At 48.7% G+C, this 22,880-nt stretch overlaps 1 protein-coding gene across 1 annotated transcript; it reads left to right on the plus strand.

The window, feature by feature from the left end:
- Nucleotides 1–7,007: 7,007 nt before the first annotated feature.
- LOC143645694 (uncharacterized) lies at nucleotides 7,008–22,616 on the plus strand. The gene is made up of 6 exons (XM_077114902.1): nucleotides 7,008–7,013; nucleotides 7,466–7,588; nucleotides 8,222–8,396; nucleotides 20,904–20,974; nucleotides 21,141–21,250; nucleotides 22,363–22,616. Exons 1-6 carry the CDS (start codon nucleotides 7,008–7,010, stop codon nucleotides 22,370–22,372), a joined length of 495 nt encoding a protein of 164 aa, XP_076971017.1. The 3' UTR covers nucleotides 22,373–22,616.
- The last annotated feature ends 264 nt before the right edge of the window (nucleotides 22,617–22,880 follow it).

A 22,880-nucleotide genomic window follows, 5' to 3' on the forward strand; every position in this document is an offset into this window, starting at 1 on the left:
CAGCTCAACAGTTTCAGATACTTTCCTCTAGCCACTCCAATATACCATAAACTAAAAAGGGATATCTATATAATGCATAAGAATAGCCTCCAGGATAACCTCTCGACTCTGTTTGAAATTTCTCAGCCACTGACACTTTATTTTGTTTCATTTCTCTCTTCCCCCTTTTGGTCAAGAACGCATTCTCAATCCCTTGATGGTGGGTCCCAGCTCATCCCAGGATTTCTGTCCCAGGTTGCCAGGGAGATTTACACCCCTGGTAGTCATGTCCCAGTTAGGTGGGAGGGCAGTGAGTTCGCTTGCTGAGCTGGCTTGGAGAGAGAGGCCACATCTGAGCAACAAAAGGGGTGACTCTTAAGCTTCATTATAAGTCGGCTTAGCTTCTCCTTTGCAGAAATAAGTTTCACAGCTCTCCAAGATCAAGGGCTTGGCCTATTGATTTCGTTGTCCCCACTGCTTGCAAGAATATCAGAAGTTCTCCAAATTGGAAAGTTTAATATTTCCTCTTCCCCATTCTCCCAAGGGGACTTTGTAAATACTTCTTTATTCACTCCCCAAATTACTCTGGGATATATCAGGGCATCACACTAACCTGGACAAACCAATAAAATCTCATGCCCTGTTCAACATTCCATGTACTTATGGGGTTCAACTAAACTGATGATGGTGCATTTTGAAGGACCACCTGGGGAAGTCCTGCTGGCATCTGGGTTGACTTAATTCTTCCAGACTGGAGAGGGTGAGACAAAACCTCCCTCTCCTCTGTTGTTTGGGGAGACGTGGCCTTGTTATTTGTGCTGTTCTGAGCATCTTGGTCATAAGCAGTGATTTAATTATTTTTTCTCCTGCTCAGTCCTTCCTCCGTTCATCAGAAGAGCACAAGTTCTCATTTATAGACTGCTCAGCACTCTGCCTGGGCAACTGCGAGTGCTTTCTGGTATTATCAAAGCCATTATCCACGATCATTATCCGTTAGGGTCTCCCCAGCTGTAAATCCAAAGCATTTTTACATGTTTCTGTTGCATCCTTGTCTTTTTTTCTTATTTAATTTAGTTGTTGGTTTTCTATTGATTTTAAATAAGGAGGCAGATAAAATTTCTCTAAGTTTCAACTTACTTTTTTAAAAAAGTATTTTTATTGAGAAATATCCATATACGTACAGTTCAACCATATTATACAATCAATGACTCACAATATCATCACATAGTTGTGTATTCTTCACCATGATCATTTTTAGAACATTTGCATCACTCCAGAAAAAGAAATAAAAAGAAAAAAAAAGAGAACTCATACATCCCACACCCCTTACACCTTCCTCTCACTGACCCACAGTATTTCAATCTACCCAATTTTTACCCTTTATCTCCCTCTATTATTTATTTATTTACTTATTTATCCATATTTTTTCTCATCTGTCCATACCCTGGATAAAAGGAGCCTCAGACACAAGTTTTTTACAATCACAGTCACATTGTAAAAGCTCTATAGTTATACAGTTGTCTTCAAGAGTCAAGGTTACTGAAACACAGTTCAGCAGTTTCAACCACTTCCCTCTAGCCCCTCCAATGCCCATAAACTAAAAAGGGATATCTATATAATGCATAAGAATAACCTTCTGCCTCTGTTTGAAATCTCTCAGCCACTGAGCCTTTATTTTGTCTCATTTCTCTTTTTCCCTCTTTGGTCTAGAAGGATTTCTCATTCCAGTGATGCTGTGTCCCAGTTCATCCCCAGGAGTCAGGTCCCACATTGTCAGGACATTTACAACCCTGGGAGTCATGTCCCGTGTAGGGAGGAGGGCAGTGAGTTCACCTGCCAAGTTGACTTAGAGAGAGAGGCCACATCTGTGCAACAAAAGAGGCTTTCTGGGGATGACTTTTAGATCTAATTATCAATAACCTTAGCCTTTCCTTTGCAGGAATAAGCTTCATAAGGGGAAGCCCCAAGATGGAGGGCTCAGCCTATCGATCTGATTGTCCCCACTGCTTGTGGGAATATCAGGAATTCCCCAGGTGGGGAAGTTGAATATTTTCTCCTTTCTCCCCAGTTCTTTACAAATGCTTTTTTATTCGCTGCCCAAATTACTCTGTGATATATTGAGACATCATACTAACCTGTACAAACCAATAAGTTTTCATTCACTATTCAAGATTCCATGTAAGTATGGTTGTTCTAGTTTGAAAGCTGCTGGAATTGATATACCAGAAATGGAATGGCTTTTAAAAAGGGGTTTTTATTAAGTGGAAGTTTACAGTTCTAAGGCAATGAAAATATCCAAATTAAGGCACCAACAAGAGGTTACCTTTACTCCAGAAAGGCCAATGAATTTCAGGGTTTCTCTCTCAGCTGGGAGGGCACATGGTGACATCTGCTAGCTTTCTCTCCCAGCTTCTTATTTCAGGAAACTCCCCCAGGGGCATTTTCCTTCTTCATTTCCAAAGGTCTCTGGCTGTATGGGCTCTCTTGGTTCTGGTGGCTCTGTAGCTTTTTTCAAAATGGTTCCCTCTTAAGGGCTCCAGTAAGCAATCCCACCTTGAATGGGTGGAGACACATTTCCATGGAGACCATCTAATCAAAAGTTAACACCCACAATTGGGTGGGCCCCATCTCCTTGGAAACAGTCAGAAAGATATCCCACCCAGCAGTATTGAATGGGTATTATGGGTCATGGCTTTTCTGGAGTCCATAATAGCTTCCAACTGGCACAATGGTGTTGGAGTAAACTGACCATACAAGTTAAATTAGATAATACAGTACCCAAAATATAAATTTTGCATGAAATAAACATCTCTCCTTTTGATCTCACACAGAGGTTGAAGTTTGAAGATATGGGCCATATCATCCTTTATGCAGTATCCTGATTTATTTTACCCCTGTCCAGATCTGCTTCATCCATATCTCTAGAGGAAGTCTGACCACTTTTTCAGCTTTTTAAATACTTCCTGTATGGGGTACTGCTGACTTTCCTAGCTTCAGTACCTAACTCTGTGACTCAGGTGTCACATAAATACCCAATGTTTCAGGAAATGAGCCAGTTATATACAAATAGCTCAATATCTCAGAATTTAAACATATCAGTTAAAACTTCTGAATAGATGTGACTGCTGTAAGAGTTTATAATCCAGGACCCTTTACAATAGGCCCCAACCTGATAACCCATGCTCTCAGCTTCAGTTCTCTGAGTTTGCATTTTCTAGTTAGTCCACATGAGTGAGGCATGATAATATTTGTCTTTTTTTTCTGACATCTCATCAACATACTGGCCTTAAGATTCCTTCACCTAATTGCATGCCTCACAACTTCATTCCTTCTTGCAGCTGCTCAGTCATCCATTGTACGTATCCACCACAGCTCCCCCTTCCCATTCTTAGTCACTGTATCCTTAGGACACCTCCGTCCTTTGCAAAATGAGAACATTGCTGTCATAAACACCAGTGTGCAAATGTCCACTCATGTTCCCACTCTCAGTTCCTCTAGGTATATCCCTAGCAGCAGAATTGCAGGACCATGCAGCCACCCCAGCCCGAGCCTCCCGCGGAGCCACCACACTGCCCTCCACGGGGCTTCACCTCTCTCAACTTTCTTTCGATATTATCTATTGCTTACATGTCTAACAGAAACATTTTATTTTGATACAGATGAAATAGATAATTTTGTCTTTATTTACTGATTTATTTATGATTTGTGGCTGTTCTCTTATGTTTTCTTCTATTATTTTTATAATTTTCATCTTCATGTTTAGGTTTTTAACCCATCTGAAGTTTAAGTTTTTTTTTAACATGGTGTGAGGCAGGGATTAATTTTTTTTTCTCCATAGAGACGGTCACTTTCCTTATTATCAGTCACTAAAACCAATTTTCTTTTACTATGTAGATTTCAAATTAATTTTATATGTTTCAAATATAATTTTTTCAACAAGGAAATCTTGTTGAATCAAATGATTAGCCCCAGGCACATTAGTATGTTAATCCTGCCACCTGTCAACAGCATTATAAAAGGATCCACATTCACTGATTTTTTTTTTTTTTTGCTTAAACATAAGACCTTTATTATTTAAGCCCAAAGAAGTTTGAAGCAGACAATTTCCAAGTCAGTGACTTGGTGGTTAGAAGGTCCATTATATGAGACCAACTATGCCATGGGAGGGAGGCAAATCTCTTTAGATGCCACAAGAAGTGACCAGAATGGTTCCCCTTGGCCAGAGCTGGGTAGAGCCACACCATGGCTAGCCAGAGAGATGGGAATAGGATCATTCCTCCTCCCCTTCACCATGGCTCAAGCTATTTATGATTTATTCTGAGGAATGGGAGAGAGTGTAAGCATCTGCCTTCCCTGAGCATGGTGGGGCGATTTATGCCCTGTAGGGACCTGTTATATGGTAGAGCTAGCATGGATTCTGCCACACAACCTCGACGGGACAACCAGGGAAAAGACTCTGGGTGGGTCTCGTGCATGTGCAATGCAGCTCCTGAAAACGCCTCACGTACCTGGAACTCTCATGGGGGATTTCACTTCTGTGCATGTTAGGAGAGAAGATCTGACTTCAGGCAGACAGCTCCCTCACAAAGGCTGTATATTGCCATTATATTGAACACACTGGTAGAACTTTCTAACCGATAGAATGGTCTAAGGCCATTCTCCTGTTTGAAATTTCTGTGCTGAACAAGGTCATACCTTTGGCTAAGGGCTGTCTCACATTTGCTGCATTAGGAAGCACATCTGGGTGAAGTTTTTGGTGCTCAATCAAACAAACCAGCATTTGAAGGCTTTCTCACATTAGCTACACTTATGAGGCCTTTTAAGTTTTGGTGTTCAATGAGGCTATAATATTGGGTGAAGGATTTCCCATATTTGCTATATTCATAAGGCCTTTATCCATGATAAACCCTCCAGTATAGAATGGGGTTTACCTTCCTCTAAAGGATTCACCACATTCGTAAGGTCTTGCTCCAGTGTGAATGTCCTTAAGTGGAACACATTCGGGCTTGTACCCGAAGACTTTCCCACATTCTCTGCATTCATGAGGCTTACTTACAATATGAATTCACTGGTGCTGAACAAGTTTGTGTTTGAATCTGAAGCCATTCCCACACTCAATACACTCATGAGACCTTTTATTACGGGCTGTTTTATGTTAAACAAATGTGTGTTTGTAGCTGAAGGCTTTCCCACATTTGCTGCACTCTTAAAGCCTTTCTCCAGTGTGAACTGAAAAAGTGGGCTGAACAGGTGTGCTTTTGCAGCTGAAGGCTTTCCTGAATTTGTAACACTTGCAATGACATTTTCTCCTTTGTGAGGTCTCCTATGCTCAGTGCTGTCATATGGCCTCACCTCGTAGGAATGGCTTGGTGCTGGAGAAGGCTCACTTTGAAGTGAAGTGGACCTTCAGGTGAAGCCTGAAGGTGAAGCCCTTCCCTGAGGCCCAGAGTTTGTAGCTCTTCACAAAGGCCATGCCCATGTCCTTGCTGAATGGTTGGTTATATCCCTTGGGGACAGGATGGAAAGTTGCATCCCTTGATGCTCGTTCAGGTACAGGGTGTCTTTCGTGACAGGGATACACATCTCACAGAGATGGGTCTTCTGGATGGACTCATCTGGCTTTGGAATCCTGCCCCGTGACAATCACTCCAGAATAACCCTTTGCTTAGTAGGGGCTTCCTTATTCTCTGATCCACATGGAACAACCTGAGCCGGGGCTGTCAACCATCAGGGCCTGAGGGTAGAGTGGGTCGTGGGCAGGGTGGGGTCTTGCCTGCCAGGTGACTGGGGTGGGGACTCTGGCACTGCCATCGCTAGCCAGGCCTTGGGCATCCACTGCTGGCCTTCAGACCGCCCTCTTCTTTGTGGTGAGAATAATGCCTCTTGTGGCACTTTCTGAATCTTGTCACCTTGGCTCTGACCCAGTGATCTGGAGACCGTGATCAGAAGTACAGACCCTAAAGCAGCCAGAATGGCCATCATGAGGAGGGCACTGGGCACCTTGATTTGATGTGAGGCATGTACAACTGAGCAGAGGTGGAAATAGAAATGCTGCTTAGAGGAAGTGATGAGATCAGAGGCAGAGGTGAGCTCAGAAAGCCTCTCAGCAGGGCAACGGGGACAGAACTTTGGATTGCTCATGAGAATCACTTGCCTTTTACTCCTTTTAGTAACAGATTGTCCCTCTCTCAGAGTTTTAGTTGAGAACCTGGCTGCCCAGCTGGAACTAATATTTCCTAACCCCCTTGTAGCCATGTTCTGACAATGAAATAAAGTTTTTGTCTTCTGAGTGTGAAAGGAAATGATGTGTGTGGCTTCCAAGTGACGAACTTAAAAAGAAATTGCTTCAACCTCCACTTCCTGTCTTTCCATCATGATGGGCTCATGAGGGAGGGATAACTTGTGCCATATTTAAGCTGCTGTGCAGATGGTCTCTGTGTCCCAGAGGCTTAGCCTGTGCCCTAAACAACGATGAGGGCTTGGCTTCCAGCAGTGGCAGGGAGGTTTTAAGGCAGGAGTATTTGGTAGGCTTGGCAACTGGTTAGGTGTTGGGGGCTGGAGAAGGGGGAGCCAAGGGTGATCTTGGAGTTCTGGCATGTTCGATGGGGTTGGAGATGATTACAAAGGTAAGATGAGGCTCGTGGGAGAAGGGGCTGGTGTAGGGATTGACATATTTGGCAGTTAGGTAGTCAAATGTAAAGTACACTTATTTCTATGGAGGGGGTGACAAGGATAAATCACAATAATACTATAAACTCAAGATAGCAGATTTTTCAAAAGTTCTCTATTGTCATCAGTTTTGCTCCCCTGGTTCTCTCTGGAGAATGTGACTCCCTTGTCTTGTTGGCCCATCACAGACCTTGAGGCGATGCTGTGGGGTGCTTCTGGTGAGTGTTTATGTTTGTTGAAGAAAGAGTCACAGAAGCGAGTGGCTGCTGGGATGTAAAGGGGACCTGCCTGGTCCACGGGGCCACAGGGCCCTGGGGCCAGTGTGCACGTGAGACCTTCAGGGGGGCTTGTCAGCATCCATGCGAGTGAGAGTCCAGGCTTGGTGTGTCCAAGCATCTCCCATGGAGGCATCGTGTGTGCTGTAAAACTCAGGACATTGAATTCATATGGAGAGAATGGTAGTGGGGGCTTTGCTTAGGGAAAGAATAACAAATCTGTTAAAGGTGACCTAAGATAGTAAATGATTAGATGTTCATCTAAGAAGATTTCTTTTGCACTTTCTTTAACAGCTGATAAAATGCGGTTAAGTGGTGGTAATGCCAGGCTTTGTGATCGGTCCTTGTTTCTCTGGGAATGCTGTTTCCTGTTTTCCACCCGCTTCTTTGGCTGACCTGGGTCTGTCATGCCTTTTGCCCCCGTGACTCTCACGGCAGGTGCCACATGAGGCACACTCAGGATTCCTTAGATGAATGCACGGGGAGCATGTGACACTCATGACATGTGAGTCACACGCCCAGAACCGCTCCCCTGCCTGCAGTGGGTCTGCCTTTGGGCTCTCCACACCACCTGCAAGGAGTGGGCACCCTTGGTGCCTGAGCATCGCTTCCGGGCACTCAGGGACCAGACATCAGGAGGGGCTCTGTCTTCCCTTGTGGAGAAGGTCTGCGGGGCAGTCCAGGCCAGTTGCTTCCTCACGAGATGTCGGAAGTCCGTGCTTGCTGTGACAGAGCAGCACAGAACACTGTCATGGAATTTGTGTTCCCCCCAATTCTGATTCCCAAAGGGGTGTCATTGCTGCATCGAGCAGTCACACACACCGGAGGAGGAAGTCAGCCTGTCTAGTCAGCCTGGGGTCTCTGAGGGCCTGAGCCCTTGGAGGAGCCTTTCTGCTCCACAGGCAACGAAAAGGTCCCCTTTTGGCTCTCCCTCCCCACCATGACCGTTGCGGCCAGCTCTGCTGGCAGTGGGTTGGGGATCTCTTTAGCGGACTCAGGAGCACATTGTCCTTTTTCCAGACTGGGCTCCTTCTGTATGGTAATAAGCTGGCTGACATCTTTTCTGTAGGGCATTCTATCACCAGGAAACTGTTCTTAAAGTTTTGCTTTCCAGGCCATCTAAAATTTGTTCCCTGGATTCCTGAAATCCTGCAGAGGTGGTGGCTTGTTAGCGCAGCATGCTATTGGCCTGAATGGACTTTAGGTCACTCCTTGGGCCATGTGGTAAGGGCAAGACTCCTGGGTCTGGAGTCCCCTCTCTGAAGCCCCTGGCCCTCCTCCACCCTCCTTCCCACCAGCTGGCCCTCAGCCTTTGTGACATGTACAGGAGACCTTCGGGGTGGAGGAGCAGTGCTGGTCATTTTGGCCCAGGTCAAGTGCTTCAAACCCCAGACAGCTCTGGCCCAGTTTCAGGGATTGGCCACTTGGCTGGGGAGGATTCTCGCATTGTGTCGTCCACTCGTCATCATTTTGGTGAGGGCCCCCTGACTTGGGAAAAGCTTGCTGGCTTTTTCTTTACTTCTGATAAAAAAATTTTCTGAATAGTGGGAGTTTGGTAAGCCAGTTTGGGGGATCATATGCTCTGAGAAATCTGTCAATGAACCAAAAAATTGGGGAATTCTCGACTGGTAATTTGAAAACGAACATTTTGCCCAAATCTCTCTTTGCAGTCAGGTATCATGAAAGGATCTCATGAGAGCCAGGTATCACCTTATGGGGTGGGTGGAAATGCCCCCCTTTATTCACATCCTAGAGTTCCATGAAAACCCCAGCCTGGATTATCCGAGAGGGAATGATTTCAAAGGAACCCTGGAAACATATGAAGGAGATGCTTGTGTTCAGTTTGATAATGGTTTGAATCTTTTCCTGTTATTCAGGGTAATTGGGCTCAACTGTCAGATGGAGGAGTGAGATCTCTTTATTGGCTGCGTGTCCCCAAAGGATGTGCCCAAAAGGAAATCAATACACATCCTCCTGGCTCCGCTGCCGCCGGGGTCCTCATTTCCAGGTCGATGCGTTTGGCTCTGCTCTGCTCTTTCCTTCTGAATTGCCATTTTCCGGTCTGCTTCCGACCTCGATTAGAGTTTCGTCTAAATTCCCCCAACTCAAAGGCACTCTTGGATCATCTTGAAAACATGCCAATTTTGGTCCAACATGTGCCTTTACTTGATTACTGCTTGCAGAGCAAAATGCCATGCTAATGACTAGGGCGGACTTTACAAATCTTGGTGTTCACTTGCAATTTCAATTTTGTTTGGCCGCCGCTCTTCATAGGCTTTGAGCCTCGTGGGGCTCCAGTGGGTCAGAGGCCAGCTATTCCCGTGGGTGGCTTGCGAAGCCCCGGAGGGGTGACGTAGGAGCGTAGCTGACAGGCAGACAGACCAATGGACTTGTTCGTGGTTCCACAGGGGTCCTGGGACCCAGTCACAGAGAGGCAGGAGCCCTTCCAACAGACCCAAGAGGAGAGGGCCAACCTGCTCAGAAATGGACTTTGCTGTATACAGCTGAGTCCAGGCATGGCCCCAGCGTAGACACTATGCTGTGCAGAGGATCTCATTTCGGTCAATCACAGTTGTGGGGTGCAGTGTTCCCCCCAAAAGATAGGTGAACTGTGAGAATATGAACTGCTGCTGTTTTCAGCCACCCCATTTGTGGTACTTCATTACAGCAGCCCCACAAAACTAAGACAGTCATTTTCATCCTTATTCTAGAAAATAGAAGTATAGAGCTTGAAGGATGCTAGTTTCCCCTCCTCCCAACTCTATCTTTAAAAACTCTTTTTCATAGAAAAAAATGTAAAAATTGATCAAAAGTAGAATAATAGCACTTATCTTCCTCAGCCAACTTTGTGTGAAGCAAGTTGAGGGCACAATATCATTCTATCAGTAAATATTTCAGCAGGTATTCTAAAAGAGAGGGATATACAAAAAAGCAATACCAATATCAGATCTAAAACATCATGAATTTATTAATAAGCTCAAATATGCAAGCAACATCCATTTCATTGTTTCTTTTTTTTCCATTTTATTTATTTTAATCTTAAGGATCTGAAAAATTTCAATCATTATGCTTGATTGAATTTCAATCATTGGCTCTCAAGATTCTTTAAATCTTTAAGTTTTCCACCCATTTTTTCCCTCCCCTACCATTTTGTTACTTTTATTGTTTTGCTTTGTTCTATAGCATTTCCCACATTCCTGCTTCTGCTGATTGCACCCTCATGGTATGACGTGACATGTTCCTTTGTCCCCTGCAGTTCATGTAATTTGGCAGTTAGATGTAGAGGTTTGATCATATTTGAGTTCAGTGTGGGCAAGTCTACGTCATAATTGGTGCTGCGTACTTCCGTCAGAGGTATTAAAGAAATTAGGTTCATCACCATTACTAGGATTCATTATTTCACTGGGGACTGCAAAATGGTGTTATTTTAATTCCACGAACCTTTCTTCATCTGGTAGCTGGAATAATCAACCATTTGGTTACATTGCAGGAAAATTTGTAAGGCAAAGATGGATTCAACTATGAATTGGGTTAGTGTCCTCCAAAGGTGAGGACGAAGGGATGTTTTTGGAGAGGTCAGCAGCAACCCCCTAAGTTTGAACATAACCCTTAGGTTTCCATCTGCTGCAGTTATTGTTACTAGATCTCACTTTGCTCCTTCTCTGACAGTGGGACTCTCTTTGGGTTCTCTACCGAGTCTTTTTTTTTTTTTTTTATAATCAAAGCATTTTTTAATTGACATGTCACAACAGTTTTTAAAAACATAGCACAATTAGTTTTGTTTTAGTAAAGATGACCCACTCACTGATGTTCTAAAAATCTTTAATTTTTGTGTAGCAGGTTCATAAAGAATACCTTAGAAGAACAAGCATGATGAGCATTTGTAAAGAAATTATTGTGTAAGTGTATGTATGAAGGTTGTAATTTTTTAAAATTAAGCATCTTGTAATATATAAAGAGCAAGGAAAAAAGAGATTCTTTTTTTGACAATATTACTTAGTTACATATTGAATATTTACTAGTATATATGAAATCTATAAGAACCACAGCTTAAATATACTTCTGTTGGTTACTTTAATTTTTTCCCTTTAAAGATAGCATGAAAATCAAAATCTCTGAACCTATCATTTTCAACTTTAAAGAATCAAAGAATCAAATTAAAATAGTATCAATAAAGAAATGCTCTTATGAGGATTAATAGATGATGCTGAAATAGGATAAAATATAAACATCTTATTTTGTTCTTAATTTGAAGTTGCCCGTGAAATCAATTGCAAATATTTATTCTGAGCTACTATGAATTCTGCACTTTCAAATATGGATAATGAGTATTCGGTATTAAATTTATTGAATACCTAGAAAGGGTTTAACCAGAACCTGCAGGCAGATCCATAATGCTCATTGGCAATGATTTTTTGAAGACTTGGAAGGCCACTGCTTTAACGTAAATTCCCTTTAGCGTTTCCAATTGTCACATGGCCATAAACCAAAAAACCAAATGATTTCTGATAATAGTTAGGCAAAAATTCCCAAGTGTCAGTACTTTTAGCATCAGGCACACCAGATTATAGTGGAAAGATATGGTCACGAGTTTCACCAACAGCACACCTGGGTCAGAGTAAGCCGGGTTGGTGCTCACCTGTGAAGTGTGCTCTCCCATTACTTCATTTGTGATGGACCATTGAGAATATCTTCAGACCCGAGGGTCTCAGCATGACCCCTCAAAACACCTGGTGAAAAGTTTGTGCTTGGAGGAAATGGAAGCTGCCGAGGCTGGGGCCCTGCCCTGGGTTCCGCCTGTGATTTCAGTGGAGCAAACAGATCCTGGGTGTTTCTCAGGGTGGAAAAATTCATTTTGTCTTGGTTAAATGAAAGTCTTTTCTGATAATTCAAGAGGATGATGACTGGGCAAAAGCTCCTTTTGAACACGAGGAAATCCTTTCCAAAGAAGACCTTGACTTAGGAAAGGGCCGCTTGCTGTGAGTTCAGTAACTGGAATACTGTCTTTAGCTGAGCCCCAGGTCCTCTGGCCCTCACCTCTGCCCCGGGGTCCACGCCGCCCTTCAGCCCTGCCACCTGCAGCCCCTCTGAGTCCTCTGACATGACCTCTGTGGTCTTTGGCAGATTGCTCCTTTCTGACATAACAAGACGCCTGGACTTTCCTTAGAGATTTCCCATCCTGCAAACCCAGCTTCTCCTAGTGGTAAATGGTGTGCAGGGACCACACCTGGGCACAGGTACAGCGGAGGGAAAGAGATGGCTGCACCGCCAGGTCTCAGGCACCTTCCCTTTGCTGCAGGTTTCCCTGGCGGGGGCCCAGGAATGGACTCGGGGACCTGCAGTTCTTTGTGGGAGGCGGCAGCCCGGCTGTCGGAATCCAGTGGCCGCAGTGACAGACACACTTCGGTTTCCATCCACATCTCACAAATTCCGTATCATTTTTAATCTTGAAATAGTTTCCTGATACTATAAAGAAAGTACTACTTAATGCAATGGTCATAAGAGTTTGAGGTAGCTCTTGAGAAAAATGAATTTGTTGCCACTGCCAGTGAGAGGCTAGCAGATGTCTGTGCTCAGTCTTTGCCTGAGGAGTGACAATCTTCATGAAAGCAAAGCTAAGCAGCACGGTAGCCTGGGCGTCACCCCAAGAGCACAGGGACAGGCCCTGCAATGATGGGGTGACTTTTCCATGGTGGGGGAAGTGCAGCAGATGCCTGTGGGGTCTCGCCCCACCTGAAGTGGAATGCAGGGGGTCGCTTTACAGAAACATGAATCTCAAGAGCCTTTTCAGTGCAATCCCAGGGCAAGGTCTCTGCCCTCTCGCTTTTGCTGTGGAAACACAAAACCCCAGCTTTTTTCTCTGCGTGGGGAACTGTCAGGGACGGGGCTTCAGAAACCCTGGGAGATCGGCGAATGTGGGAGTTGAGCACCTCGGCGGAGCCCTCCTTCCAGGGACGCCCTGCCTTCCAAGTCTCTCACCAGGTCAGGGAGGCGGGCGGGTCCCAGCCCTCACTGGGCGCTGTGCTCCCTAAGACCCCTCCCCAGGAGGTCTCTGATGAAGAGCATCTCTGGAAGCCAAGCTGGACACGACTGGACCGCTGCAGCAGAGGTGGTCGGGTGGCACAGCAGTGGTCAAGAGGGGAAGGCGTCAAGGGAATTTTCTGCTTAAGGCTTTGCCATTTCTGAAAGTCGAAGATCCCATCTGGTTAAAGAATGCTCCAATGATTTGTTACTACGTATCTCTCATTTAACATCTCACCCAAATAGTGTTTGATGAAAGAGAAGAACTGATTGGCCTGGGGGTTGTTTAAACTTCATGATAGATGGTCACAAATTGAGAAGCATATCTCTGCAGGGCTTTGCTAGGGTTGGGCTAACTGAAAATATAAGGCTGTGGGGGTCTTTTGTGGGTTTGTCTTCTTTTTTTGCTTGTTCTTTGAGACTCTTCATTGTAAATTTGTAGCAAATCTTCTTGAAACAATAAGCTTTCTCTTTTCTCCTGAACTCAAGAGAGTTTATGGTATTCAGAAATATTTTTGGAAGCACCTCATTGGAAAATATTCTTTGGCAGCGTCTGCCTGCCCATTTACATGAAACCAAATAGAGTTCCCTGGGCCACTTTCCCGTAGTTCCGTGCATTGCCCCACGTATAAGATGTCGCGGTTGTCTCACACAATGGCAGAAGTCACAGTCCATCCCTAAATGACCCCAAGTGACTTCTCACCACCAGCTTACCAGTCACAGCCGGCTGGTGGTGGCGGGAGGCAAGGGTCCCGCCGACCAGGAACCATGGCGGCTGCTGCTCAGGGCGCACAGCTCCTCCGGGCAGGGCTTAACACTTACTTAGGAGCTAGCGTGGCTCAGGGAAGAAGTAGGCACTGAGAGATGTGCCGAAATGAAGGAATGAAGCCCTTCATTTATTCACAGTTGTCCCCCCCACCCCCCACCAGTGTGACTCAGACGCTGCTCTCGGCTGCTCAACTCCCCCCTTGCTGGCAAAGCCCCACATGACTTGATGCCCACTGCCCCCCGGGCCCCGGGGGAGCCTCTGTCCCCAGCTGCAAGTGCCACCCCGACTGCCTGAGCTGCTCCCTGCGGCCCTGAGGTGGCGTCACAACCCGCCTGAGGCTCAGAACCCTGAAGCCATGCATGGCCTATGGCCGCGACTCTGTGGGCCGAGGATCTGGGTGCAGCTTCGCGGACCCTTGGCTTCAGGCAGGTCAGCCGGGGCAGGCTGCACACGCGGGGCTGGCAGGAACAGCTCCTCCAGACTGCGGGCCTCGGGCCGTGGCTTCTCCCGGGCCTCGCCCCCCAGCGCAGGCCAGGAGAGGCTGTGCAAGCCCGGCCGCAGCCCTGTGCAGCCTAACCTCGGAAGTGTCACCCCCACGTTTGCTGTCTTCTGGTTTTTTTTTTAATGAGCGAGTGACAAGGCTCAGCCCCAATTCCAGGGGACAGGCTTGTACGGGGTGTGGGCACCAGAAGGGGTCACAGTGTGCCAGTCTCGAAGCCGCTAGCCACAGACCAGTGCTGCTGCTCAGACCGGTGGCTCAAAGTGTGGAGCATGTTTCCTTGCTGACAGAGAGGGCCGCAGACGGAGGGAGAGCCTCTCCCACCCGACATGGCCTCTCTCGATGTGACCTCCAGAGCCAGCCCGAGGCTGAGCCCACCACGCAGGTGGGCAGGTGGGGAGATGGGATTGGACCCGGCCCGGCTTGCCATGACCTGCTGTGAGCGCGGCCATGTAGCCCCTTGGGGAAAGCCAGTGGGAGTCTAGGCTTTCTGTTGCCTGCAGCAGAGAATCCTTGCGACCACCTCTTGTCAGTGCACGCGCAGGCGTCTTGGGTGCGGCTCAGGTGGGCGAAGGCACCCTGCGATGGCTCTGCTCCCACCCACCTGGAGAAGAATGCATGCTCCTCACACAAAGCCAAATCAACCGAGGATGGAGGGAGATAATTGCAATTACAACGACTCAATACCTTTAGTTCCTAGGTCTTATTTGATTTCCTTTGGTTGATGGACTTCTGATAACTAGCCACATAGGTGGGGAGTAGTTTTGTAGGAGAGGAGGGGAGGACAGATCACTTTTCCCACTGGCAGAGGCCTGTGGCTTAGACCTTTCCCAGATGGATGTTTATTATGAGACAGCTGAGCTTTGGTATGTTAACAAGGCTGGTTATGGTTTGTCTTGTAAAAGTTGATAATATTTGACCTTAGAAGTTTGGGACATGGAATGGGCCATTGAGGACATAAATGAGACATCTTTGCTGAGAATGTGCTAAAATTGAGAGTATATCATTAAATTTAAAAACCTTTGTGCCTCAAAAGCAAAAATACAACCTACAGAATGGGAGAAAATACTTGAAAATTCTATGTCTGTTGAGGGCCTATTATCCAGAATACAAAGAACTCTTACAACTCAACCACAAAAAGACAACTCAATTAAAAAGTGGGCCAAGGCCTTGAATAGACATTTCTCCAAGAAGGTGTGTGGTCAACAAGTACATGAAAAGAAGCTCAACATCATTATCCATTAGGGAAATGCAAATCAAAACCACAACGAGCTTCCATGCATACTCACCAGGAGGGTTTTGATAAAAAAGCCAGATAATAGCAAGTGTTGGTGAGGGTGTGGGGAGATGAGACGCCTCCTACATGCTGGTGGGGATGTGATGTGGTGTAGACACTCTGAAGCTACCATATTCCCCTGCTAGGTTACACCCAAAAGAAAGGAAGACATACATCCACCCAAAGGAGCTACACTCAGATATTCAGAGCAGTATATTGACTATAACTGAAAAGTGATGACAACCCCCAAAATCCATCAACTGGTGAACAGAAGAGACAGAATGTGGCCTATCTGTTCAATGGGATGCCATCTGTTCTAGTTTGCTAGCTGCCAGAATGCAATATACCAGAAACAGAACGGCTTTTAAAAAAAGGAACTTAATAAATTGCTAGTTTACCGTTCTAAGGCCTAGAAAATGCCCCAATTAAAACAAGTCTACAGAAATGTCCAATCTAAGCCATCCAGGGAAAGATACCTTGGTTCAAGAAGGCCAATGAAGTTCAGGATTTCTTTCTCAAGTGAGAAGGCACATGGAGAACACGGTCAGGGTTCCTCTCTCATCTGGAAAGGCATGTGACGAACACGGCATCATCTGCTAGCTTCTTCTCCTGGCTTCCTGTTTCATGAAGCTCCCCGGGAGATGTTTTCCTTCTTCATCTCCAAAGGTCACTGGCTGGTGGACTCTGCTTCTCATGGTTATGTCATTCTGCTCTGCTCTCTCTGAATCGCTCTCATTCTCCAAAATGTTTCCTCTTTTACGGGACTTCAGAAACTAATCAAGACCCACCCGAATGGGTGGAGACATGTCGTCACCTAATCCAGCTTAACAACCACTCTTGATTAAATCACATCTCCAGGGAGATGATCCAATTACAGATTCAAACATACATTATTGAATAGGAATTATTCTGCCTTTACAAAATGAGATTTTGATTAAAATGTGGCTTTTCTAAGGGACATACATCCTTTCAAACCAGCACATTTCACCCTCTGGACGCTAAAAATGACATGTTTTCCCCATATACAAAATACATTAATTTCATAACAATATCAGAAAACTTTGAAGCATTTCAGTAACAAGCAAATGCAATACAGGTTAAAACCAGTACAAAGTCTCATCAAAGTTAGGTACAAGCATGTTCTGTGCTCATGCAAATTCTCCTCTGTCTCTGGACCTTTGAAAACTCATAGCAAGTTATTTGCTGCCAATATACAAAGGAGGAACAGTCATAGGATACATATACTCATTTCCATAGGGAGGAAGGAACACAAGGGTCACTGAACCCATACAGTTTCGAAAACCCACAGGGCAAAGTCCACTAGATTTCGAAGTCTGAGAATCATTCATCTTTGAGGTTTTTGACAATGGCAGTCCCACCCTTTCCAAGGGACTACGCAGAGGCCTGCCCCTCTCCAAATACAACCTTGGGGGACATTGGGGAGACCACCTTTTTCTCAGCTCCACCCTCTCCAAGCATTGGGGCTGCACCTGGGCTCTCTGCCATCTTTGGGGCACACGCTCAACCCCTCCATGTGGTGGCAGCCAGGCTCTCCCCAAACCCCAAGGAATGTTCTTCACTCTCTCCAAGGCCTGAGGTGGCATGACTTTTCCACTGCAATGAGGTGGAAGGCCCATCCTCTGCCTTCGGGACAAACTCACCCTCTCCACGGGCTTGGGTGGTTTTGCTCTCCTGGCCCGAGGCTTCTTGACTTCAGACCTCAGCCTCTACGGTTTTGCCTCTGAAGTTATTTTTCCTCCAACGTGTCCCTTCTCTGAACCCCTCAGTCCAGACTGGCAGTAGCTCTATTTATACAGGTCCCACAGCACTCTCGTGGGCTTCCTATGCAGTAGCCTTGGATCATGCTCATCAGACATAAGGAGTTTCCACAGATCTTTCCTGGATAACTCCGTGTTGGATCCTGGCTTTCTCTGAAATGGCTGGCTGCTTCCACATTTGGTTAAATCCTCACACAGGGCACTATTTTCTGTGGTCTCCCTTTCTGGAGGCACAGAATTTTCTAGGACATCAATTTCTGGTTTCTTTGTACTCAAGAGTTCAGTTTTCAGCTTATCTCTCTCCTATTGCATTTCACTATAAGCTGTGAGGAGAAACCAGGCTGCACTTTTGACATTTAATATGGAGATCTCTTCTGCTAAATATTCAAGTTCATGGCTTTTACAATCAGCCGTTCAGCCAAAGCCACTCATCAATTTTGCCAGATTATCTACCATTTTAAAACAAGGCTCATCTTTCTTCCAGTTTGTAATGACACACATCTCATTTCTGTCTAAGGCTTTATCAGAAGTGTCTTTAGATTCCACATTTCTACCAACAGTCTCTTCAAAGCATTCTAGGCCTTCTCTATCAAGCTCCTCACAACTCTTCCAGAATCTTCCCCTTATCCATTTAAAAAGCCATTCCAACATGTTTGCTATTTGCAAACTGCAGCAGCACCCCACTCCTGGTACCAAAATCCGTTCTAGTTTGCTAATTGCCAGAATGCAATATACAAGAAACAGAATGGCTTTAAAAAGGGGAATTTAATAAGCTGCTAGTTTATAGTTCTAAGGCTGAGAAAATGTCTCAATTACAACAAGTCCATAGAAATGTCCAATCAAAGGCATCCAGGGAAAGATACCTTGGTTCAAGAAGGCTGATGAAGTTTAGGGTTTCTTTCTCAAGTGAGATGGCACATGGCAAACACAGTCAGGGCTTCTCTCTCAGCTGGAAGGGCACATGGCGAACATGGTGTCATCTGCTAGCTTTCTCTCCTGGCTTCCTGTTTCATGAAGCTCCCCGGGAGATGTTTTCCTTCTTCATCTCCAAAGGTCACTGGCTGGTGGACTCTCTGCTTCGTGGTGCTGCAGCATTCTCTGCCCTCTCTGAGTCTCTCTTTCTCCAAAATGTTTCCTCTTTTATAGGACTTCAGAAACTAATCAAGACCCACTCAAATGGGTTGAGACATGTCGTCACCTAATCTAGCTTAACAACCACTCTTGATTAAATCACATCTCCAGGGAGATGATCTGATTACAGTTTCAAACATACAGTATTGAATAGGGATTATTCTATCCTAACAAAATGAGATTTTGATTAAAACATGGCTTTTCTAGGGTGTACACATCCTTTCAAACTAGCACATAAAACCACCAATAAAAGGGATCCACAGGAAAGGAGCGAAGTCTGTGAAGTGTGCTACCACACAGACCAACCACACAAGCTGTGTGAGATGAGTCCCTGCCTATGCGTTTTCTGGAAAAGGAAAACTGCTGGAGACAGAAAGTAGATTCATTGGTGTTTGCCTGGGGCTGAGGGTGTGAGCAGGGACTGTGTCTGGGTGGGCTGGAAAGCCCTCCTGGGATGATGGAGATTCTGACATGGGATGGGTGAGGGTGGCTCAACTTGGCAAATGCACTCAGAGGCATCGAGATGCGAGCTTTATTTGGGTGGATTTCACCTGGTGTGCGTAAGACATCCATGAGTTAGCAGACCCACATGCAACACTGAGCCTCTCTTTTGAGGGGATCCGCCCATCCTGGGGGAGAGGTGGGAGACACCCTCCGACATCTCCCTCTGGTTTGGGGTCCTGGGCTGCGGGCGGTGGTCAGGGGCACTTGGGGTCCTCCCGGGAGGACCCGACATCTCTGGTCCCTGTTGTACCAACGCCGCAACCTGAGGAGCCGCTGCGCGCCCTGCTGCCTTTCTGTTCCCACCTGCCAGGCAGGTGCTTAGGGAAGGCTTGGCTCTGCCTCCTTATACCTGGTTGCACCTGGATGCCTCCAGGGCCCGGGCCTGGAGCTGGCAGCACCCCCGTCCTGGGAGAGTGAGGCCGTGTCCTCCACACCCGGGCCTTGTTCCACACCCAGAGCCCGCGTCCCCTCCTCTCTGCCGTCTTGGGGACTGGCAGCAGGGGGCCTCCAGAGGGGGCAGGCGCACCCCAGCCCCGGGAACCCCTAGTCTGTGGCATTCACCTGGGTGCATAGGAGGTGGGCCACAGGGGGCTGTCGGCCTGATGCATGAGCCGGGGACCTGGGCTGGCCCTGCGCCCCTGCCACATCGTGCCTGGGGACCTCGGACACGGCGGTCCCCCCACATTGCCTTCTTTGTGTCCTTTCTTTCTTTTTCCTTTTTAATGTCACGTTGCAGACATTTGGGAGAACCTGGAGACACATTATTAAAGTGTTGGTCTCCTTCGTGAAAAAGGGGTTTACACGTTAGAGAGAGCCGGGGAGCTCTGGTTATGAAAATGAGTTGGTCCCCCTCCCCCCCAGCACTTCAGTTCTGCCGCTCAATGGCAAATGATGACGCCCCAGGTGCAGTATTTGCGGGGACCTCACCTCTCCTCTCTGAGGGGGATGCAGCCAGCCTGCCGAGGTGGGGAGGGGCAACCGGGTAGGGGGTTTGCGGGTGCCCCGGGGGTGAGCTGCCCCACATTTGGAGGGCCCCATGGGCAAGGCGCAGCCACCAGCTGTCCCACGGCACTGCCCCCCCTAAGCCGCGCTTTCACTGTCTCACCTTTGCACACCCGCTTCCTTCTGTGCTTGCTTCAACCCCTGCACTGATTTCAGGAAGGCGTTAACACTGGTTTTCCGCCACACTTACTCAGAACATAAAACTGATATACACATGGCATAGACCGATTTCATTATGAATGTACTTATTTTACGAAAAGGAAAATCAGACAAATTGGGTTTTCTTTCCTTTAAGTCTCTTTCCATAGGAAGATTATTTACAGCAGGTTTTTTTTTCTAATTCCTCTTCCTTCTATTCCTCCAAAGGCAATGAAAAGCAATTCTGAGAGCACAGCAGAAAATCAGTTTTTAATCATGAGAAAACAATCTGTGGGAAATAGGGATGTGCTGCTCCGCCTAAAAGAAATTTCTGTGGCCATCTGACCATGAGCTGCCAATGTACAGCCGCCGGGCCTCGCCCCTCGGAGCCCGGGTGCTGGACTTTGCTGCCGCGGGGGACTCAGCGATGCCCCCAGCCCACTCTTGGTTCCGTCCTGGTCCTGCAGCCCTTTTGGCTGCAGGAGGTGCTGGCTCTGCTCGGTCCTCAGCAAGTTCCCAGTTCCCAGGAGCGACTGAGCCGCGTGGCCGGCGGCTGCCAAGACCAGTGGCTGGTCTGCAGATGCCGCCGGCCAGGCTGGGTCTGGGATGTGTCTCCTCGGCTCTGCCCTCTTCCTCGTGCTGCCAGTGGTCGCCACTCCCTTCGGAGGCCTTAGTGGGGAGCAGCTGGCAGGGTGAGAGGGATTTGCAGGGCACTTCCTGGCCTTTCTCCCAGGACTGGATTGTCTCTGAAAAGGGTCACCACCGTCCCTTCCCCTCTGGACACAGAAGTTGCTCTCCTCTGGGGGGACAGGGAATTTCTCCTGGACTCTGATCAGGCCTTGGAACTCATTTGGACCCACAGAACGCCAGGACACTCTGCTTTGGGGTCCCAAGACCCGGCCTCAAGGGGACCCCCTTGGAAGACACTGCCAGGTGAGATGGTGGGGAGGTGTGGTGGCCCTGGGGGGCAGGGAGGGGTGCAGTGGGGAGGCGGGCTGGAGGCCCTGGCTCTGGGGATTGCACCTTCCCTTCCTCAACAGAGCCCCTCCCTCCCGGGGTAATGGGCTCCACCTCCCCAGCACCTCCCTTCTACCCCCAGCCCACCAGGATTCAGAGGCAGGCGCTGCGGAGAGTCCCCTGGATGCTGGGTGGGTGGTCCGAGTGCAGGCTCTGCTGTGGTCAGCTCACGTACCTGCCCACACCTGACAGGTACTTTGGGGATACCGAGGAAGGGCTGCTGGGAGGAGGCGGCTCCTGCCAAGAGCCTGGGGTGAGGGAGAGGCCCAAAGGAGGGCGGGTTGTCCAAGCACGGACTGCGCGGCAGGGCCACGACGAGGGAGGCTGCCCCCTCTTCTGTGACCCCACTTCCCGCAGCTGCGGTGCCCCAGCTGCCCCCAGATGCCCCGGGCCAGAGCCCGCACTAGTGGGAGAGGCTGGGGGGTAGACGTCCCGGCTCCCCAGGGCAGGGCACTGGGAGGCCCTAGGCTCCTTGTGGAGGGTCCCCCCCTGCCTCTCTTCTCCCGCAGCCTCCTGGGGCCCAACCGAGCTACCCGCACTCACACCCGCCCCCCGTCCCCCGCCCCCAGCCCACAGCAACCCCATCCCTCCACCTTGGACCCTGGCTCCCAGCGGTGGCCCTCAGGCCGCTCGTGGTGCCCCATGCTGACCTCGGATGCCCCGCTGCAGCGCTGATGCCAGGGTCTCAGGGATTGACAGGGGCGCCCGCAGCCCGCCTGCACCGCATGGCCAGTTCAGTGGGACCCCTGCCGTGGTGACGCAGCGGACGCCCGGGGAGGAGGAGCCCGGGACCGAGGCCCCATGGCTGGCGGGGGCGGGGGCTGAGTGGGGGCACATTAGTGTGGAGAGAGGTGTTTTTCTTCCCCCCCCACCCCCCGTTTTTAAAGCTCACCCCACGCAGGCAGCACCCGCTTGTCACCTCTCTGCTTTCATCTGGGTGGAGGCCAGGGAAAGCCTGGGGGGCCCAGGGGGCTATAGACACCCACCCCTTGATTCCAACCCCTGGAGAGAGGGTCTCATTGGGGCTCACCCTCGGCCCCTGTGGCTGCACCCCAAAGGTGGGAAGGCCTTCCCGTGCCCCCGAGGCCGGGGGTTGGGGAGGCGGGGCAGGCGGCGGGGGCCCAGGCAGGGCACTCTCTGGCTCTCTGGTTCCAGGACCAACTTGTCTGCACCCAGGCTTGTGGGGCGAGGGTCCACAGGGGGCCGCGGGAGTCCGGCGGCGGCGGGAGGGAAGCTTCTCCGCTGAGCTGCGCCCACGGGCCGCCTCAGCGCCCCAAATGAACGGGTTTTCCTTTCATCCTCAGGCAACCTTAGTTGACCTCCTTGGGGGAAACGAACAGGGGTCTGGCACAAGAGGAGTGGTGGTCTGGTTGCCTGGACACCAAACTGCTGGTGGCAGGGGGGTCCCCTCTGCTGGGCGTCTCCATCGTGACCGGGGGAATGACACCCCGTGGCAGCGCCTGCCCTGCGCGTTACCGCTCTCCTGACACACCGGCCAGACCATGCCATCCAAAGGCCCCAAGGCAAGGCCCATCCTGCACCCAGTGAGGGGATGCTCGGGTGGCACAGTGTGCGGGGCAGGGTGGGCAGGTGGCCCCTCGCCTTTGTGGGGTGCCCCCATCACGTGACTGCACAGCAGAACCGGCTTGGCGCCTGCCCAGCCTCGCCCTCCTCTCCCTGCTGCCGGCCACGGGGTAACAAGTCAGGGTACCCAGGTCAGGGGGACCCAGCCCAGGGGGACCCTGCTCTTCCCTGAGCCCCAGAGACCCCCCCCCCCAGTTCACAAGCCACCTGTGCAGGGGTGAGGAGGGGAGGGTCCCTC

The sequence above is a fragment of the Tamandua tetradactyla genome, chromosome 9 (assembly GCF_023851605.1).
Source record: "Tamandua tetradactyla isolate mTamTet1 chromosome 9, mTamTet1.pri, whole genome shotgun sequence".
NCBI lineage: Eukaryota > Metazoa > Chordata > Mammalia > Pilosa > Myrmecophagidae > Tamandua > Tamandua tetradactyla.

Bases quoted from the DNA above. Each gene is read 5' to 3' on its own strand.
- LOC143645694 (XM_077114902.1), top strand. The intron at 8,397-20,903 runs GTGAGGGCCCCC...TTGGACCCACAG, and splicing joins GTCCACTCGTCATCATTTTG to AACGCCAGGACACTCTGCTT. The intron at 20,975-21,140 runs GTGAGATGGTGG...TTCTACCCCCAG, and splicing joins CCCTTGGAAGACACTGCCAG to CCCACCAGGATTCAGAGGCA.